Raw genomic sequence first — 21,576 nt, forward strand, 5'->3', positions numbered from 1 at the left:
TTGACAAATATCTACCCTTACATAATTCCCATTCCAACAGAACATTGGGATCACCCCAGAAAATTCTCTCTTGCTCATTTGCAGTCAATTCCAATCTCACTCCCTGCTTCATCACACATCTAACATAACAACTAAAGCTGTACCTGAGGCTGAGGCAGGAGAACTGCTTGAACCTGGGAAGCAGAGGAAAGATGTAGTAAGAAATCAACTGAATGAAGGCCCGGCACGACGGCTCACACCTGTAATCCCAGCACTTTGGGAGGCTGAGGCAGGCGAATCACCTGAGGTCAAGAGTTTGGGACCAGCTTGGCCAACATGGCAAAACCTGTCTCTACAAAAATACAAAAATTAGCAGGTATAGTGGCAAGTGCCTGTAATCTCGGGAGACTGAGGCAGGAGAATCACTTGAGTCCAGGAGGTGGAGGTTGCAGAGAGCCGAGATCGTGCCACTGCACTCCAGCCTGGACAATAGAGTGAGACTTCATCTCAAAAAGAAAAAAATAGAAAAAGAAAAGAAACAAACAAGAACTAAACCTGTAAAACATACAGAATAAAATTTGTGAGAAAAATTTCATTACCTTGAGATAGGCAAAGATTCTTTTGGTGAGAAACAGAAAGCACTATCCATCAAATAAAGACAAATATTACCAAAATTAAAAATATATGCTGTCGCCAGTCTCAGTGACTCATGACTGTGGATCCCACTGCTTTGGAAGGCTGAGGCAGGAGGATGGCTTGAGCCTAGGAGTTCAAAACCAGCCTGGGCAACAGAATGAGACCTTGTCTCAACTAAAAATAAAAAAAATTGACTGAGCATGGTGGTGTGCGCCTGTACTCCCAGCTACTTGGGAGGCTGAGGTGGGAGGATCGCTTGACCCCAGGAGTTCAAGGTTGCAGCGAGCTGTGATGGCACCACTGCACTCCAGCCTTGGTGACAGAGTGAGACCTGTCTCAAATATATATGTATGTATATGCATATGTATGTATATGTGTGTGTGTGTGTGTGTGTATATATATATGTAATAAGTATGCTCAACTTCCAGTTTCTGTTCAGCATGAAAGGTGCTTGGTCATTGTCACCCCACCCTAACAACAAGAAAAATGTCAAATTAACTGAAACATCAACAACTTTTTCTAGATGCAGCAAAGAACTGAGGGCACAAAGTGGGGAGACAGACAGGCAGATACGGAGAATTACAACTTACTGGAATAAAAACCCAAGAGCAAAATTCCACAGGAACCAGGCGGGCATGGTAGCTCACGCCTGTAATCCCAGCATTTTGGGAGGATGAGGCAGGCGGATCACCTGAGGTCAGGAGTTCAAGACCAGCCTAGCCAACATAATGAAATTCTGTCTCTACTAAAAATACAAAAATTAGCCGGGCATGGTGGCACATGCCTGTAGTCCCAGCTACTCGGGAGGCTGAGGCAGGAGAATCGCTTGAACCCAGGAGGTGGAGGTTACAGTGAGCTGAGATTGCACCATTGTACTCCAGCCTGGCGACCACGTCTCTACTAAAGCGATTGTCTCGATCTCTTGACCTCATGATCTGCCTGCCACAGCCTCCCAAAGTGCTGGAATTACAGGCGTGAGCCACCGCACCTGGCCTATTTATTTATTATTTTACATGGCATCTCACTTTGTCATCCAGGCTGGAATGCAATGGCTCGATCTCGGCTCACTGCATCTCCCCCCTCCCAGGTTCAAGTGATTCTCCTGCCTCAGCCTCCCAAGTAGCTGGGATTACAAGCAACTGACATCATGCCCAGTTAAATTTTGTATTTTTGTAGAGATGGGGTTTCACCATGTTGGCCAGGCTGGTCTTGAACTCCTGACCTCGGATGACCTTCCCACCTCAGATGACCTTCCCGCCTCGGCCTCCCAAAGTGCTGGAATTACAGTCGTGAGCCACTGCGCCCAGCCTGCACTTTTTATTAAGGCTTTCCCTCAAGAGAAACTATTTTACTAGAGCCTAACCAACCTAGAAGAAGGGAAATACCCAATGGCAGCCTTCTTGGGTCTTCCTGTACCACATAAAGGTGGGGAGTGACAGAGAAGCCCTTGTAAAGGTCACCACACAGGGACATGGCCCACTGAAAGGCTGAGACCTTATCATAGAGAACACCTCTTCTGCCAACACTGCATCTATAGGGCTCCTGTACAACAGGGGAAACCACATCTACAGGGCTACTGAACAACAGAAGAAACACGACAAAACCCAGAGGAAATTTTTACCCCTGACAACTACAGCTAGAACAAACCAGGATCATTAGCATTGTATCAGGTGCCATGCAAATTTGATTTGTCTCATTATTATTATTATTCTTTGGAGACAGAGTCTTGCTCTGTCTTTTGCAGATACAAGCAAGAACCCGCAGATATGGGCAAGAAGCCATATCTGCAAAAAAATTAAAAATTAGCTAGGGGTGGTATGTGCCTGTAGTTTCATCTACTTGGGAGGCTGAGGCAGGAGGATCACTTGAGACCAGGAGTCCGAGGTTGCAGTGAGCTGTGACTGATACCTTGCCTCTTAAAAAAAAAAAAGAAAGAAAGAAACAAAACAACAACAAAAACAATATTACTGATGAACACAAAAGAAGCCTTGAGGCCGGGCACAGTGGCTCATGCCTGTAATCCCAGCACTTTGGGAAGCCTGGGCGGGCAGATCACAAGGTCAATAGATCGAGACCAGCCTGGCTAGCATGGTGAAACCCTGTCTCTCCTTTAAAAAATACAAAAATTAGCTGGGCCTGATGGTGCACGCCTGTAGTTCCAGCAACTCGGGAGGCTGTGGCAAGAGAATTGCTTGAACCTGGGAGGCAGAGGTTATAGTGAGCCGAGATTGCGCCACTGCACTCCAACCTGGGAGACAGCGCGAGACTCCATCTCAAAAAAAGGAAAAAAAAAAAAAAAGGCCGGGCACTGTGGCTCGCACCTGTAATCCAAGCACTTTGGGAGGCTGAGGTGGGTGGATCATGAGGTCAGGAAATCAAGACCATCCTGGCTAATGGGGTGAAACCACATCTCTACTAAAAATCCAAAAATTAGCCGGGCATGGTGGCATGCACCTGTAATCCCAGCTGCTCGGGAGGTTGAGGCGGGAGAATTGCTTGAACCCAGGAGGCAGAAGTTGCAGTGAGCTGAGATGGCGCCACTGCACTGCAGCCTGGGTGACAGAGCAAGACTGTCTCCAATAAAACAAAGAAGACGAACATATGGAAAGGTACCATGCTCTTGGACAGGAAGATTCAATATCTTTTTTTTTTTTTGGAGACAGAGTCTCACTCTGTCTCTCAGGCTGGAGTGCAGTGCGTGATCTCAGCTCTCTGCAACCTCTGCCTCCCGGGTTCAAGTGATTCTCATGCCGAGTGGCTGGGATTATAGGCTTGTGCCACCATGCCCTGCTAATTTTTGTATTTTAGTAGAGATGGGGTTTCACTGTGTTGGACAGGCTGGTCTTGAACTCCTGGCCTCAAGAGATCTGCCCGCCTTGGCCTCCCAAAGTGCTGGAATTACAAGCGTGCGACACTACACCCAGCTGATTTGTCTCATTATTGATGACGTTAACCTTGACCACTTGATTAAGTGGTGGTAGGTTTCTTCACTTTAAACTTCTCCTTTACTCTTGGTAATTAAAAAGTATTCTCTGGAGAAGTAATTTAAAACTATGAAAGTAGGGCTGGGGGCGGTGGCTTGTAATCACAGCGCTTTGGGAGGCCGAGGCAGGCGGATCACTAGGTCAGGAGTTCAAGGCCAACCTGGCCAACATAGTGAAACTCTGTCTCTACTAAAAATACCAAAATTAGCCAGGTATGGTGGTGCGCCTCTGTAGTCCCAGCTATTCAGAAGGCTGAGGCAGGAGAATTGCTTGAAACCGGGAGGCAAAGTTTGCAGTGAGCCGAGATTGCACCACGGTATGCCAGCCTGAGTGACAGAGAAAGACTCCGTCTCGGAAAAACAAAAACAAAAACTGTGGAAGCACTCCATTCCTCATCAAGCTTTCAGCGTATTCAGGTATTTATCTCAGTACAGACTCATGGTTTCCCTTTTTAATTCAATGGTATATAATCTGTAATTATCATTGTCTACATGGAGCTCAAATTTTCCATGATTTGTCTAGTGGGAGCCCTTTCAAACTGCTTGTGTTCTTTTGACATGACCTCATTATTCTTTGAGCATTCTTTGATTTATGGTATAAGATGCTCCAGGCTGGGCATAGTGGCACATGCCTGTTGTCTCAGTCAACTGGGAGGTTGAGGCAGGAGGATCACTGTACCCTGGGAGTTTGAAGCCAGCCTGGACAATATAGCAAGACGCCTCTTAAAAAAAGAAAACTGAAAATGTTGCAAGTTCATCTTGTATCTTCCCTACCCCAGCCCCAGAACAAGCCATTTCTGGTTCCTTTTAGTAGAGAATAACATAAAAGTCACAATCTAGAATTTAGGTATGCTCATTGCTATTGGAGTGTCACTACTTTCAGGCCCTCTTAGTGGACAGAGTTATATATATATATATGTACACACACTTTCATTTATATGTGTGCCTATGTACATATGATATATACACACACATCTATTTTTTGTCTCATATACATTGAAATTCATGGGTTCATACCAATACCTTCAATTCCAATCTAACGCCACAAGGTTCTTCCCATGTTTGTAACTCCCTTCTCTGACAGTGAGAAACTCTGGCTTCCCTTATCTTTAATTTACTTGTTTGATCAAACCTTCTGTATGTAACCATCTTCTGTCGCCACCACTACCCCCTCTCCTGCAGATGCTCCTCCATTCCTCTCAAGCTCTGACATCCTGCAGCTCCCAGCCCCTACTCTTGCCTCCCCATGTGGTTAGTCTTTCCTTGCCAAAGCTCTGTCCACTCATGCTGGGCCATGCTGCCAGGTAGAAGCTCCCCTCAGGCTCTGCCCTCCGTGCCAAGCTATCCATGCATCAGTACCTCCTCAGCCTCCTTGGGATCCAACCACCCATACCAGGTCACTCACTCCCAAGTAATGCCTTCCTACTGCTTCTAGGGATCACATACTCCACACCAGGCCACCCCTTCACATGCACACCTTCCTTATTCTGTGCCCTTACACTCCATGCTGAGCTGCCCCCAGGAGCGATGCCTTCCATACTCTGTGTGGACTTTGACTCCTCACACCAGGCAGCCCTGCGATTCCAATGCCCTTCTCACCCTACTTGGACTCTGACACCCTCAATCAGGCCCTGCTGTCACTCCCCTACCCACACTGATGACTTCACTGTTCTTGGGCTCTGATACACCATCTGGGAAGCCCCGCTATGACTCGAGCCATGTTCATTTTGCTTAGGCTCCAACTCCCCTCATCAGGCCACAACGCACTGCCCAACCCCTCCTTCTTCCTGCTCACCAGTGTCCACACACACACTCACACACACATGTACAACACACACACATATATAACACATACACACATACAACACACACACACACACAGCGTTGGGCTATGACTCCCTGTGCCAAGCAGCCAGCCTCGGTGCATGACCTCTTTGCTCTGCTCTGGGCCATAGAGGCTCTCCCACCCCAAACCCCAGCAGATAGTCACCTTCTTGGCTCCCTCTAATGTCTTTAGGATGGAATAGTTTGATAAGAAAAGAGGACATGGGCAGAGATTTTTTTCTCTTATCCCTGTCCTTCAGGCATTCCTTAGTTATCTTCCTTGAAGACAAACCATATTAAAAGTTTATTACATCTTTCCAGAGCTTTTGTACAGACACTCTTTTCCCCGTTGTTTCATTGCACTATAATTTATTTAACCCCTTATCTCTATGATGGCAGAATTGATCAATAGAATTGACATCTTCCTGACTGATATTGAATCTTCTGGCCGGGCGCGGTGGCTCATGCCTCCCAAAGTGCCTCATCCCAGCACTTCCGGAGGCCGAGGTGGGTGGATCACCTGAGGTCGGGAGGTTGAGATCAGCCTGGCCAACATGGCGAAACCCCATCACTACTAAAAATACAAACATTAGGCTGGGCGCGGTGGCTCACGCCTGGAGTCCCAGCATTTTGGGAGGCCGAGGCAGGTGGGTCATGAAGTCAGGAGATCAAGACCATCCTGGCTAACACGGTGAAACCCCGTCTCTACTAAAAATACAAAAAATTAGCTGGCCATGGTGGCGGGTGCCTGTAGTCCCGTCTACTCTGGAGGCTGAGGCAGGAGAATGGTGTGAACCTGGGAGGCGGAGGTTGCAGTGAGCCGAGATCGGGCCACTGCACTCCAGCCTGGGTGACAGAGCGAGATTTCATCTCAAAAAATAAAAAAAATGGCCGGGCACGGTGGCTCAAGCCTGTAATCCCAGCACTTTGGGAGGCCGAGACGGGCGGATCATGAGGTCAGGAGATCGAGACCATCCTGGCTAACACGGTGAAACCCCGTCTCTATTAAAAATACAAAAAATTAGCCGGGCGTGGTGGTGCGTGCCTGTAGTCCCAGCTACTCGGAGGCTGAGGCAGGAGAATAGTGTGAACCCAGGAGGCGGAGCTTGCAGTGAGCCAAGATGGTGCCACTGCACTCCAGCCTGGGCGACAAAGCGAGACTCCGTCTCAAAAAAAAATAAAAAAAAAATAAATAAATAAAATAAAATAAATAAAAAATAAAAAAATTAGCTGGGCGTGATGGTAGGCGCCTGTAATCCCAGCTACTTGGGAGGCTGAGGCAGGAGAATCACTTGAACCCAGGAGGCAGAGGTGGCAGTGAGCGGAGATTGTGCCACTGCACTTCAGCCTGGGAGACAGAGAGAGAGACCGTCTCAAAAGAAAAAGAAAAAAAAAAAAAAAGGACTGTGTGCAGTGGCTCACACCTGTAATCCAAGCACTGGGAAGCTGAGGTGGGTAGATCACAAGGTCGGGAGTTCGAGACCAGCCTGACCAACATGGTGAAACCCTGTCTCTACTAAAAAATACAAAAAATTAGCCAGGCGTGGTGGCTCATGCCTGTGATCCCAGCTACTCAAGAGGCTGAGGCAGGAGAATCGCTTGAACCTGGGTGGCAGAGGTTGCAGTGAGTGGAGATCTCACCACTGCACTCCAGCCTGGGCGACAGAGTGAGACTCCATCTCAAAAAAAAAAACAAAAAAAAAAAGATATTGACTCTTCCTGTCCAAGAGCATGGTACCTTTCCATACGTTCAAGTCTTCTTTCATGTTCATCAGTAGTGTTGCTTTAATTGTTGTTTCGTTTTTAATTTTTTTTGGACACAGGGTCTTACTCTGCTGCCCATGCTGGAATGCAGCGGTACAGTCACAGCTCACTGCAACCTCGGACTCCTGGTCTCAAGTGATGCTCCTGCCTCAGCCTCCCAAGTAGCTGAGACTAGAGGCACACACCACCGCGCCCAGCTAATTTTAAAATTTTTTGCAGATACGGGGTCTTGTTCAGTCTGGTCTCAAACTCCTGGACTCAAATGATCTTCTCACCTTGGCCTCCCAAACAGCTGAGATTACAGGTGTGAGCCATCATGCTTGGCCCCTCAGTGATGTTTTAAATTTTTCTTCATATAAATCGTGCACATTTTTGTAGATGTATAGACATTTCCATGTGTTATCTTTTGTGCAGCTCTTGTGAATGACAGATTCCTTCTTTGATCTGTTGTATAATTAGACTCATCTGTAGAGGACCGGTACGGACTGGCTGTAAGACCCTTGTACACCTGCAATGATTATTTCTTCTGGCATGATCACAAGCAATAGGGGTGGTAATCTTAAGACTTCAAAATCACTGATATCGGCAGGGAGGTAGCTAACACCTAATATATGCCAGGCATTACGCTGGTGTTTTTTGTTTTGTTTTGTTTTGTTTCTGAGACAGAGTTTTGCTCTTGTTGCCCAGGCTGGAGTGCAATGGCACGATATCGGCTCACCGCAACCTCTGTCTCCTGGGTTCAAGCGATTCTCCTGCCTCAGCCTCCTGAGTAGCTGGGATTACAGGCACCTGTTACCATGCCCAGCTAATTTTTGTATTTTTAGTAGAGACAGGGTCTCGCCATGTTGGCCAGGCTGGTCTTGAACTCCTGACCTTGGGTGATTCATCAGCCTCCGCCTCCAAAAGTGCTGGGATTACAGGTGTGAGCCAACGCACCCAGCCTATGGTGGTGTTTTAAATAAATGTATAACATGTATATGAAACAGATGTTATTATTCTCACTTTTTTTTTTTTTTTTTTTTTTTGAGACGGAGTCTCGCTCTGTCGCCCAGGCTGGAGTGCAGTGGCGCGATCTCGGCTCACTGCAAGCTCCGCCTCCCGGGTTCACGCCATTCTCCTGCCTCAGCCTCCCGAGTAGCTGGGACTACAGGCGCCCACAACCGCGCCCGGCTAATTTTTTGTATTTTTAGTAGAGACGGGGTTTCACCGTGGTCTCGGTCTCCTGACCTTGTGATCCGCCCGCCTCGGCCTCCCAAAGTGCTGGGATTACAGGCGTGAGCCACCGTGCCCGGCCTATTCTCACTTTAAAGATGAAAAATCAGAAGTCTAAGGTCACAGAAGCAGTCAACTTTTTTTTTTTTTTTTTTTTGAGATGGAGTCTCACTCTGTCATCCAGGCTGCAGTAAAGTGGTGCACTCTTGGCTCACTGTAGCTTCCGCCTCGCAGGTTCAAGTGTGTCTCCTGCCTCGGTCTCCCAAGAGGCTGGGATTACAGGCGTGTGCCACCACGCCCAGCTAATTTTTGTATTTTTAGTAGAGACGGTGTTTCACCATGTTGGTCAGGCTGGTCTTGAAACTCCTGACCTCGTGATCCACCCACCTCAGCCTCCCAAAGTGCTGGAATTACAGGCGTGAGCCACCACGCCCGGCTAACTGTTTTAAAATTTAATTTAATTTAATTTTAAGTTCTGGGATAATTGTGTGGGACGTGCAGGCTTGTTACATAGGTAAACGTGTGCCATGGTGGTTTCCTGCACCTATCAACCCATTACCTAGGTATTAACACCCGCATGCATTAGCTATTTATCCTGATGCTCTCCCTCCCCCACCCACGCTTCGACAGGCCTCGGTGTGTGTTGTTCGCCTCCCTGTGTCCATGTGTTCTCATCGTTCAGCTCCCACTTATGAATGAAAGCATGCAGTGTTTGGAAAACCTTCACATTTCAAAGCCATTATTTTCTACCACAACTCAGAAGAAGCTGTAGTGAACAGTGAGGTGACTGGTTGTTGTTGATTGTGAAACTTCCATCCTCCATCACTAATTACATACCACTTAAATGTATTTTATTAAGTAGATCAAACTCATTACCAGTACTGTTTCTTAGACATTTAAGGTAGTATACATTTTTGCTAAATGGTGAAAAACAAATTAAGTAATCATCTAAATGGCCTCCAGATTCCATGTGTCCTTTTTTCATACTTTCACTATTGTTTTCCCCAAATTATCTCCTTTCAGCATTCCCATAAATGCAGCTGGCATGTTTTCAAATCCTTCGATGATATATTCCTTGTCCTGGATTTTACCCTGTATCAAAGCAATAACAAATTTCAAAACTTAAGTTAATATTCTCAATGATATACTGTTCTCATCCTAGCAACAAATGTATCAGGTACATCATTGGAAACCTTGAAAATAAGAGATGGAGGTCCTGTCCTCCATGAACTTGAAGTCAAGGGGGGGCAAGATCCACTTACACAGTACATGTAAAAGATTACAAAGTACACCTAAGAAGAACTTAATAATAGATGTCAGATCATAGTGTGAAGTGTCATAAGGCAGCGATTAAGCAATTTCTTTTTCTTTTTTTCTTTCTTTTTTTTGAGACGGACTCTCACTCTGTCACCCAGGCTGGAGTGCAGGGCCGCGATCTTGGCTCACTGCAAGTTCACACCATTCTCCTGCCTCAGCCTCCCGAGTAGCTGGGACTACAGGCACCTGCCACCATGCACGGCTAATTGTTTTGTACTTTCAGTAGAAATGGGGCTTCACCGTGTTAGCCAGGATGGTCTCCATCTCCTGACCTCGTGATCTGCCTGCCTTGGACTCCTGAAGTGCTGGATTACAGGCGTGAGCCACCGTGCCCAGCATGATTAAGCAATTTCTAAGTAAGCTGCACAGTAAAGTTTAATAACGCAATGATCTCAGAGGAGGTGGAAATAGATAGAGAAAGGAGCACCCTGCATTACCTCTGGCCCTGAAGAGGCAGGTTCTATTCAGGAAATATAAATGGCAGGACACTCTAATAATCTGTCTCCCCTTTAAGCCAAGGTTCTTTCAACATGTGTTTAACCTTTTTCTGGGAGTGTGGGACGGAAGGGTGCATGTTAGTGAGGAAGGATCTTCATTTCTCTTTCTACTACAAGGCACAGCCTGCTAATGGGAACTAATTTACATTTTCAGATTTTTTGAAGGGGTCTTATACAGAGACCTGAGTTACCTGGTACAAGCTTTTCCCTAATGCATTCCAGTGATGGCTTAGCACTCTTTATGGATTTATAGACAAGATTATTTGCTTGAAGTCAGTCAATTACAAAGTAGGGAAACTGAGATTTAAACTTTTATTAGTATTATTATTATTATTCTGAGACAGGGTCTCACTCTGTCACCCAGGTTTGAGTGCAGTGGCACAATCAGCTCAGTGCAGTCTCAACCTCCTGGGCTCCAGTGATCCTTCTGCCTCAGCCTCCTGAGTAGCTGGGACTACAGGGATGTGCCACCATGCCCAGCTAACTTTTTTAGTTTTTGTAGAGATGGGATCTTGCTAGGTTCACCCAGGTTGGTATCAAACGCCTAGGCTCAAGTGATCCGCCCACCTCAGCCTCCCAAAGTGCTAGGATTACAGGCGTGAGCCACCGCTCCTGGCTGAGATTGGAACTTTTGACTTGAAAGCCCCAACTCATTCTTGTTCTTGAAAAAGAAAGGAATCTGGATAGTGTGGAAAGGTAGAATCCAGTTCAGAGGTTAAAAATAGAGAACGATTACTGTTATGGACTGAATTGTTTGCCCCCAATCCAAATCCATATGTCTAAGTCTTAATCACCAGTGCCTGACAATGGGACTGTATTTGGAGACAGGGCTTTAAGAAAAGCTAATTAAGAGGCCGGGTGCAGTGGCTTACATCTATAATCCCAGCACTTTGGGAGGCCGAGGCAGGTGAATCACCGGAGGTCAGGAGTTCAAGTCCAACCTGGCCAACATGGCAAAACCCCGTCTCTACTAAAAATACGAAAATTAGCCAGGTGTGGTGGCGTGCGCCTGTAATCCCAGCTAGTCGGGAGGCTCAGGCAGGAGAATTGCTTGAACCTGGGAGGCAGAGGTTGCAGTGAATGGAGATCATACCATGGCACCCCAGCCTGGGCAACAAGAGCGCAACTCCATCTCAAAAAAAAAAAAAAAAAAGTAATTAAGGTAAAATGAGGTCATATAGGTGGGCCTTAATCAATATGACTGGTGTGCTTATAAGGAGGTTAGGACACAGACACACAGAGAGAAGGCTACGTGAAGATGCGGGGAAAGGAAGCCATCTACAAGTCGAAAAGAGAGAGGCCTCCAAAGAAACAACTCTGCTGACACCTTGATCTTGGACTTCTAGCCTCCAGAACTGTGAGAAAATAAATTTGTTGTTTAAGCCACCCAGTCTGTGGTGCTTTATTTTGGCAGACCTAGCAAACTAATACAAATACTAATGGAAAATATTAATAGGGGAAATTAGGGTATAGGATGCAGGGTATATGGGAGCTCACTGCACTATCTTCCCATTTTTCCTATAAATCTAAAACTTCTATTTTTATTTTTGTTTTTGAGACAGGGTGTTGCTCTATTGCCAAGGCTAGAGGACAGTGGCGCATTCAGAGTTCACTGCAACCCTAGAACTCTTGGACTCTGGTGATCCTCCCACCTCAGCTTCCCGAGTAGCTGGGACTACAGGTGTGCACCACTGCACCCAGCTAATTTTTTTACTGTTTGTTTTTTGTAGAGTCTCATTGTGTTGTCAGGGCTGGTCTTGGACTCCTGAGCTCAACCAATCCTCCTTCCTCACCCTCCCAAAGTGCTGGGATTATAGGCATGAGCCACCACACCCAGCCTAAAACTTTTCTAAAATAAAAAGTGAATTTTAAAAAATAGGGAATGAGATTAAAAAGGGAGGATGAGAAAGAAATTAGGCCAACTCACAACTTAAAACCCAACTAGGGCCAGGCGCCGTGGCTCACGCGTGTAATTCCAGCACTTTGGGAGGCTGAGGCAGGAGAATCACTCGAGGTCAGGAGTTTGAGATGAGCCTGGCCAACGTGGTGAAACCCCGTCTCTACTAAAAATACAAAAAGTTAGCCAGGAGTGGTGGCAGGCGCCTGTAATCCAGGCTACTCGGGAGGCTGAGGCGGGAGAATCACTTGAACCCAGGAAGTAGAGGTTGCAGTGAGCCAAGATTGCGCCACTGCACTCCAGCCTGGGCGACAGAGTGAGACTCCATCTCAAAAAAAAAAAAAAAAAAAAAACACAACTAACTATAATCAGCTTCACTTTGTTAGAGGGAAGCATTGGGGACACCAGCACAGTGGTTTCCTGTTGTCAACTGTGATCACGGATGGGCTCCATTAGATTTCACCAACCGGGACAACCTAGATTCAGCTTTTTGCAGCTCCCTGGAGAGAGCCCAGCCCGGCACTCCAAGTGCTAGACTGGGAAGAGCGCCAAGCTCCAGTGGCTGCCGGAGGAGCAATGTATTCCTTTGAATTGGGAAATGATCACTGCCCAGGGATTAGGAAGTACGGTATCATTTTTCCCCTGTAAAACTAAAATAATGCAACTTGATTGTTCAGATTTCTGTTGACTAAAACTTTACATGGTGTAAAGTTTGAAAATTATCATAGCACAGGACTAGCGGATTGTCTTCTTTGCTACTTTGGACCTGGAAGAGCCATGGTACATGTATGCTACCCTCTAACATTCATTTATTCAGCAATATTTATCCAGTGCCTACATCACTTCATCTACTCTTCTGGGCGCTGGAGATACACCAGAAAGCAAAATGTATGAACGTGCTGCCTTCATGGAGGTTACATCCTCAAGAAGGGAGATGGGCAATAAATATAAATGAATAAGTGAATTATAGTATATATTATGTAAAAGATGATTAATTGCTATGGATAAAAGTAGGATAGGAGCTTGGGCAACATGGTGAAAGCCCATCTCTATGAAAAATACAAAAAAGTTAGCCAGGTGTGGTGGCACATGACTGTTGTCCCAGCTACTCAGGAGGTTGAGGTGGGAGAATCACCTGAGCCTGGGTGAAGGCTGCAGTGAGCCATGATCATAGCACTGCACTCCAGTCTGGGTGTCTGAGTGAGACCCCATCTCAAAAAAAAAAAAAAAAAAAAAAACCCAAAAAAACAGGGGCTGTGGGATATGGAGGATCAAGAATGAAGTGGGAATGCAACTTATAATAGGATCATTTAAAAAGTTGCCTCACCCAGAAGGCACTCCCTTTTTTGTTGTTTGTTTTTTTGTTTTTGAGGCAGAGTTGCGCTCTGTCACTGGGCTGGAGTGCAGTGGCACAATCTCGACTCACTGCAACCTCCGCCTCCCAGGTTCAAGTGATTCTCCTGCCTCAGCCTCCCAAGTAGCTGGGACTATAGGTGCATGCCACCATGCCCAGCTAATTTGTGTATTTTTAGTAGAGATGGGGTTTCACCATGTTGGTCAGGATGGTCTCGATCTCTTTGCCTTATGATCCGCTTGCTTTGGCCTCCCAAAATGTTGGGTTTATAGGTGTGAACCACCATGCTGGTCCAGAAGGCACTTTTTAGCAAAGACTTGCAGGATGTGAGAGAGTTCAGCAAGCAGTTACAGAGCGGTGGAGTGGTGGAGGAGACTGGGCGAAGTAAACAAGACGGTGAATACTAAGAAATGAAATCAGAGAGATATCAGGGGTCAGATTTTGTGTAAGCTTGCTGAATATTCACACTTTGGTTTACGCTAAGTGAAATGCAGAGCTTTGCATGGTTTAAATCATAAGAACGGCAGGATTTGATTCGTGCCTTAACAGATCGCTATGGCCACCACATTGGGAATTGTCTATAGGGGTGCGAATATGGGAGGCCAGGTAGAGTCCACTACTGCTGTGGAAAGTCAGGGACCCCAAACGGAGGATCTGACTGGAGCCATGGCAGAGGAACATAAATTGTAAACATTTCATTTTAATATGGACATTTATCAGTTCCCAAATTAATACTTTTATAATTTCTTACACCTGTCTCACTTTAATTTCTTAATCCTGTTATCTTTGTAAGCTGAGGATGTACATCACCTCAGGACCACTGTGATAATTGTGTTAACTGTATAAATCGATTGCAAAACATGTGTGTTTGAACAATATGAAACCAGTGCACCTTGAAAAAGAACAGAGTAACAGTGGTTTTCAGGGAACAAGGGAAGACAACCATAAGGTCTGACTGCCTGCGGAGTTGGGCAAAATAGAGCCATACTTTTCTTCTTGCAGAGAGCCTATAAACGGATATGCAAATAGGGAAGATATTGCTAAATTGTTTTCCTAGTAAGGAATATTAATAATTAATACCCTGGGGAAGGAATGCATTACTGGGGGGAGGTCTATAAACGGCCGCTCTGGAGTGTCTGTCTTATGAAGTTGAGAGAAGGACTGATATATGCCCTGGTCTCCTGCAGTACCCTCAGGCTTATTGGGGTGGGGAAAAAAATCCGCCCTGGTAAATTTGTGGTCAGATCGGTTCTCTGCTCTTGAACCCTGTTTTCTGTTGTTTAAGATGTTTATCAAGATAATACGTGCACAGCTGAACATAGACCCTTATCAGTAGTTCTGATTTTGTCCTTGTCCTGTAACCTCAGAAGCATGTGATCTTTGTTCTGCCTTTTGCACTTTGAAGCATGTAATCTTTGTGACCTACTCCCTGTTCATACACCCTTTTTCCTTTTAAAATCCTTAATAAAAACTTGCTGGTTTTGCAGTTCAGGTGGGCATCACAGTCCTACCCATATGTGATGTCACCCCCAGCGGCCCAGCTGTAAAATTCCTCTCTTTATCCCAGCAGCCCAGCTGTAAAATTCCTCTCTTTGTACTCTTTCTCTTTATTTCTCAGCCAGCCGACACTTATGAAAAATAGAAAGAACCTACATTGAAATATTGGGGGCAGGTTCCCCCGATACACTACAAACATCCAGGCTAGATGGCACAGTTCCTGGACCAGGGTGGTAGCAGGGAGGTGGGAGAAGTGTTCAGATTCTGATATAATTTTTAAGATAGAACCACCAGAATCTCCTTAGAGATTAGACATGGGTACGAGAGAACGACATCAAAGATGACTCCAAGGTTTCTGGATTGAGAAACTAGAAGTATAGAATTGTTATAACTGAGATAGTAAAGTCTGAATATGGAGCATGTTGAGTAGGAAAGATCAAAACATATTTAGCTTTCAAGATGTTATGTCAGAGATGTGTATCAGGCATCCAGGTGGACATACTAATCTAGAGTTAAGAGGAGAGCCAGGCTGGAGATAGAGCTGGGAGCTCTCAGCATACTGAGCCCAGATGAGCTAACTAAGGGACAGCTCGAGTGTGGATAGACAAGAGAAAAGGCCCAATGACCAAGACCTGGGGCACTCTAATATTTATTTGGAGAAAAGAAAAGCGAGCAGGAGTCTGAGGAGGACCAATCAGTGAGGAAAACCAAGAGTTAAGGGAAACCAAGGGAAGAAAGCATATCAAGGAGAGAATGATCACTATTAAATATTTCCCATAGCCAAGAGGCTAAGAATCAACCAGTGGACTTCACTATGTAAGGGTCCCCTGTGACCTTGACAAAAGTTAGTTTTGGCCAGGTGTGGTGGCTCACATCTGTAATCCCAGCACTTTGGTAGGCTGAGGAGGGCACATCACTTGAGACCAGCCTGGCCAACATGATGAAAACCTGTCTCTACTAAAAATACAAAAAGTTAGCTGGGCGTGGTGGTACACACCTGTAGTCCCAGCTACTCGGGAGGCTGAGGCATGAGAATTGCTGGAACCCCAGAGGCAGAGGTTGCAGTGAGCCGAGATTGCACCACTGCACTCCAGCCTGGGCAACAGAGTAAGACTGAAAAGCCTGATATGTGGGTTTCAGGAAGAATGGAAAGAGAGGAACGGCAGACAGTGAGTGTAGACAGCACTTCCAGGTATTTTGTTACAAAAGAGAGAGAAGGGAAATGGATCTGCATTTGCAGTGGAAATGAACTTTAGAGAGGGTTGTTTTGTTTTCCTTTCAAAGATGGGAAAAGTAAGAATATTTATATTCTAAGCACAAGGACCCAATAGGGAAAAACTGATGATGCGGCAGAGAGAGGGAAGAATTGCTGGAACAAAAGACTTGAGAGGCAAAAGGGAATGGGACCTAGTGTACAATTGGAAGGGGTGGCTCCGGAGCTCCTTACCTCTGAGACCCATTTCAGCAAGTCCTTCAGAGCTTTTTGGCGGACATCTCCTTGCCAGCGGTAGACGACAAAGCCTTGTATGTGAAGCTCCTGAAAGATAACAATCTCTGGGGGTGGACCTGTGAAGAGAAGGGCACATTTGGGCGGCAGGATCCAGGGAGGTGGTTGCAGTGAAACAAGTAGTACAGGTCACTGTCACTACACTTGGTGCTTGGAGTTTCCTGGTGCTTCTCTCATTCTGTTTCCTCCTTTCTGATCCACGTGACTGCTGGCCCATCAACATGCACTCTGCAGCAGGCAGAATAATGGCTCCAAAGATGTTCATATCCAAAAACCCCAGAACCTGTTACCTCACGTGGCAAAAAGGACTTTGCAGATATGATTAAGAACCTTAGTGGGGACGCAGTGGCTCACGCCTGTAATCCCAGCACTTTAGGAGGCCAAGGCGGGCAGATCCACAAGGTTAGGAGTTCGAGACCAGCCTGGCCAACATAGTGAAACCCCCATCTCTACTAAAAATTAAAAAAAATAAAAAAAATAAAAAAATCTGGGCATGGTGGCGGGTGCCAATAATCCCAGCTACTTGGGAGGCTGAGGCAGGAGAACTGCTTGAACCTGAGAGGTGGAGGTGGCAGTGAACCAAGATTGTGCCACTGCACTCCAGGCTGGGTGACTGTATGAGACTCTGCTTCAGAAAAATAAAAATAAAAAAAGAACCTTGAAATGGGAAGATTATTCTGCACTATAAAGATGGACCCAATATAATAGCAAAGGTCTTCGTAAGGGAATGAGGGACACAGGAAGGTTATAGTCAGGAACGGAATATTCAGTGATAGAAGCAGAGATGAGAGAGAGGAGGAGAAGGAAGATCCTATGCCATTGGCTTTGAAGACAGAGGAAGGGGCCACATGCTGAGAAATACAGGCAGCTGCTAGAAGCTTGAAAAGGCAAAGAAACAGATTCTCCTCTAGCGTATTCAAAAGGAATGCAGCCCTGCCAACCCACTTTACTTTTAACCTCCAGACCTCCAAGAATAAGTGTGTGGGGTCAGGTGCATGGCTCATGCCTATAATCCAGCATTTTGGGAGGCCGAGGCAGGCAGATCACTTGAGGTCAGGAGTTTGAGACCAGCCTGGACAATATGGTGAAACCCTATCTCTACTAAAATACAAAAATTAGCTGGGCGTGGTGGCACATGCCTGTAATCCCAGCGACTCAAGAGGCTGAGGCAGGAGAATCGCTTGTAGCTGGGAGGGGACTGCAGTGAGCTGAGATTGTACCACTGCACTCTAGCCTGGGTGACGGAGCGAGACTCAGTTTGAAAAAGAAAAAAAAGAAATTTTTTAGGTTTTTTGTTTGTTTGTTTGTTTGTTTTGGTCAGAGATGAGGTCTCACTCGACCTGGTTTGAAACTCCTGGGACAAGCAATTCTCCTGCCTTGGCCTCCCAAAGTATTGGGATTACAGGCATGAGCCACTGCACCTGGCTAAGAATTGGTATTTCTAATAAGCTCCCAGGAGATGGTGATGCTGCTGGTCCTTGGCCCACACTTTGAGAACCAGCACCCCAGAAATAGCACACAGCTCTCCTGCTGCCTGTAAAGAAGGTACTCCCCTTCTGTGTGTGAGAAAGAAAAAGTTTTTTGGTTGCCTGGTTGATTTTCCCAAGTGTCCTAATTGACTAGAAACTGAGAGAATGACACCTGAGCATAGGCTTTCAAGTTCAGGAAGTCAGGTGAAGATGCCTAGGGAATATCAGAGCCAGCGGTGCTAAGACGAGTGGTGGAATCTAGCTTCAGCATCTTTGACCACTGGCACCACTCAGCCTAAAGTTCCCACTCACTACTTTGAGGAAAGTAACATTAGCAGTTGGAAATATGAAGCTTTGTCCTGAACCAAAAGAAACTAATGCAAGAGAATGAGACAGAAAGAGTGTTTCTTCAGAAGACCCACGTCAACTATTCTTTGTGAGTGAGCGATTGGAACTCTCACTTCCTCATCTTAAATGAAAGTGGGCTGGGCATGGTGGCTCATGCCTATAATACCAGCACTTTGGGAGGCAAGGTGGGAGGATCACTTGAGTTCAGGTGTTCAAGACCAGCTTGGGCAACACAGAAAGACCTCATCGCTTCTAACAAAAATAACGATTGGCCAGGAGCGGTGGTTCACGCCTGTAATTCCAGCACTTAGGGAGACCTAAGGGAGTGGATCACAAGGTCAGGAGATCAAGACCATCCTGGCTAACACGGCGAAACCCTGTCTCTACTAAAAATACAAAAAATTATTCAGGCGTGGTGATGTGTGCCTGTAATCCCAGCTAGTCGGGAGGCTGAGGCAGGAGAATCACTTGAACGCGGGAGGCAGAGGTTGCAGTGAGCCGAGATCGCGCCATTGCACTCCAGCCTGGGCGACAGAGTGAGACTCTGTCTCAAAACAAAACAAAAAACAATTATCCAGGTATGGTGGCACATGTCTGTAGTCTCAGCTACTTGGGAGGCTGAGATGGGAGGATCACTCGAGCCTGGGAGGTGGAGGCTGCTGTGAGTCATGTTTGTGCCACTGCACTCCAGGCTGGGTAACAAAGGGAGACCTTGTCTCAAAAAACAAACAAAAACTCCAGTCTGGGAAACAGAGTGAGACCTTGTCTCAAACAAACAAACCAATAAACGAAAAAGCAAAATGAAAGTGAAATGCTGTTTCTGGGTTTATGCATGTTGATGAGAATGTCGGTTTTTGTTTTCTTACTGAGAGCAAAAAGGCAAATGTGGCATTAAACATGGAGGAAATCATTGCTTGCCTCTCACCTATCCTAACACTGGAATATGTTAGAATTTCTGGGAATCTGTGGCAGGGCAGAATTCCATCTGATTAAAATGGAATGGACAAGGCCAGCTGACATCTCAAAGTGCTGTCTGAGCAGCTGAGCTTCCAAAGACTAATTGCTAAAAAGACTAGGTCGAGTTACTGTATCCAAAATAGCTGGCTCTTCCTAATTGGACTGTGGTTAAGAAAAGGCCTCCTGCAGCTTTGCTCAGTTGGCAGGCAGACAGTTTCCCATGATTCCAGCTTAGCACCAGTTAGAAAATTACAGGGGGAAAAAAGTCCCTAACAGTAAGATTGCCAAGTAAATCTGGAGTTTCCTTCTGGTAATGGTTTTCATTTTTCACAGCCTAAGAGGGAGTCAACAAGTTGCCCTTTGTCAGCCCCTTCCTTTGTAGCCCCCATCTCCATATGGTTGTGGGGCGGTTAACTAGCTGGGCCATAAGGTTTCATTCCCTTTAGTCAAGCTCATCATAGAATAAATAACCAATTGATTTATGGTTGCCTGGATCCTCATTAGAGTCTGGAAGATTCCTTTCTTCCTTCTTTCTCCTTTTTTGGGGGTGATCACAGGTAATTTGTGATCTCTCTTAATAGCACAGGATTATCGTAGCAGAAACAGACTCTAAATGAGGCGCTTAGAAGACTGGTCTTTGTTTTGAGTCTGTTGCCAATAGGAGTTAAAGAGTCTCTGGTCCTCTCGGCCATTCATCTCCCCACCTGTAAAACGAGAGGCCTGTACAAGGCATCTCACAGGACAGGGATTTAATGAATATGGTTCTCTGGTTGATACTGCATTTGGACCTCAGAGTGTGGAGTGGGAGGGGCGTGGTTTCAGCATAAGAGAGTAGGGAGTGGGGAATGGAGTACATGGCAGGGCACCAGAGAAATAAAACAAGGACACTCGAGGAATGGAGGGAAGCTGCTGCCGCCTTCCTGTTTAGTGGCAATTGTCAGCCTGCTGAGGCCAAGGTGCCCTACTGCTCCAAGAAGCACTGCCCAAGATTTCTGAAGGACATGGCAACCTGCCCTTCCCTTCACCCACAGCAAGTCACCCTTTATTCCCCTCGCACCTCCAGCAATGTCTCTCATATCCAGAGGACCCTGAATATTTTACCAGCCAGATCAAGGTGTTCTGTTTCTAAATCAAATCATCACTGTCTTTTTACAACTTTGCATTAAATGATAGGTAAAAACTAAAACTTTTAACAACTGTTTCTTCTATATTTGTGGATCCTGCTATTTCTCTATATAAAAATCAAATATAAGCTGATTTAGCCCAAAATACATGAAATTGTTGTTGTTATTATTATTATTTTGAGACAGGCTATCACTTTGTCACCCAGGCCAGGGTGCAGTGGCAAGAACACAGCTCACTGCAGCCTCAGCCTCCCAGGCTCAAGCAATCCTCCCACTTCAGCCTCTTGAGTAGCTGGGACTACAGGTGCACACCACCACGCCCGGCTTAGTTTTGTATTTTTTTGTAGAGATGGCATTTTGCCATGTTGCCCAGGATGCTCTCAAACTCCTGAGCTCTCTCAAAGTGAGACTCTATCTTAAAAGAAAAAAGAATATATGAAAATCTTTCTAATAATTTCAGAGTCACTGGCCTATGGCATATCTGTGAATTTTCTCCTTGCCCAGCCTTGTGACATGTGGGATCGTGTGCATGTGCTCATTACCTGGGGGAAGTGGGCCGGTTCTGTTATATGTAGAGATGGCTCCACATATGGCAATCCTTCCAAATTTCTTCATCTGGCCGATAACAGTGTTTGAAAACTCTCCACCTACCTAAACAGACAGGAAACACAAAACCAAAGGCAAAACGTTAAATAATCTAAATACTAGAGATTCAGGAAAATCATTGAGTCACAATCATTATTTTAAAATACTTGTTTTAGCAGCAACAAAACTGATTGAATGAGCCCAACTGTGCAGAAGGTTGCAATGAGAAAAAGACATTAGAAACAGGCATTTTCGGCCGGGCGTGGTGGCTCACACCTGTAATCCCAACACTTTGGGAGGCTGAGGTCAGGAGTTCAAGACTAGCCTGGCCAATATGGTAAAACCCTGTCTCTACTGAAGATACAAAAAATTAGAAGGGCATGGTTGTGGGCTACCCTTAATCCCAGCTGCTTGGGAGGCTGAGGCAGGAGAATTGCTTGAACCCGGGAGGCAGAGGTTGCAGTGAGCTGAGATCACACTACTGTACTCCAGCCTGGGCAACAGAGCAAGACTCCATCTCAAGAAAAAAACAAAAAATAAATAAACAGGCATTTTCATTTGACTCTAAGACCATACCTTTTATAACTTATACATTTTACTTTATTATATATTGAGGTTCTCTGATC

The 21,576-nt window shown here is 45.8% G+C and overlaps 2 protein-coding genes across 3 annotated transcripts in view; one reads left to right on the forward strand and one right to left on the reverse strand.

Moving 5' to 3' along the window:
* The window catches only part of LOC105481069 (zinc finger protein 483), a 60,299-nt gene that overhangs the window by 35,961 nt on the left and 2,762 nt on the right, over positions 1-21,576 (forward strand). The window lies entirely within an intron of this gene.
* Positions 9,233-21,576, reverse strand: part of LOC139358195 (prostaglandin reductase 1) — a 33,019-nt gene continuing 20,675 nt past the window's right edge. For both annotated transcript variants that reach the window (XM_071078153.1, XM_071078152.1), the window contains 3 exons: positions 20,908-21,016; positions 16,408-16,526; positions 9,233-9,490 (listed from right to left, as the gene is read on the reverse strand). In XM_071078153.1, coding sequence (XP_070934254.1) covers positions 9,380-9,490; positions 16,408-16,526; positions 20,908-21,016 — 339 coding nt within the window. In that variant the 3' untranslated portion in view covers positions 9,233-9,379. The remainder of the gene's footprint in view (positions 9,491-16,407; positions 16,527-20,907; positions 21,017-21,576) is intronic.

Source organism: Macaca nemestrina, chromosome 14 (genome assembly GCF_043159975.1).
Source record: "Macaca nemestrina isolate mMacNem1 chromosome 14, mMacNem.hap1, whole genome shotgun sequence".
Taxonomy (NCBI): Eukaryota; Metazoa; Chordata; class Mammalia; order Primates; family Cercopithecidae; genus Macaca; species Macaca nemestrina.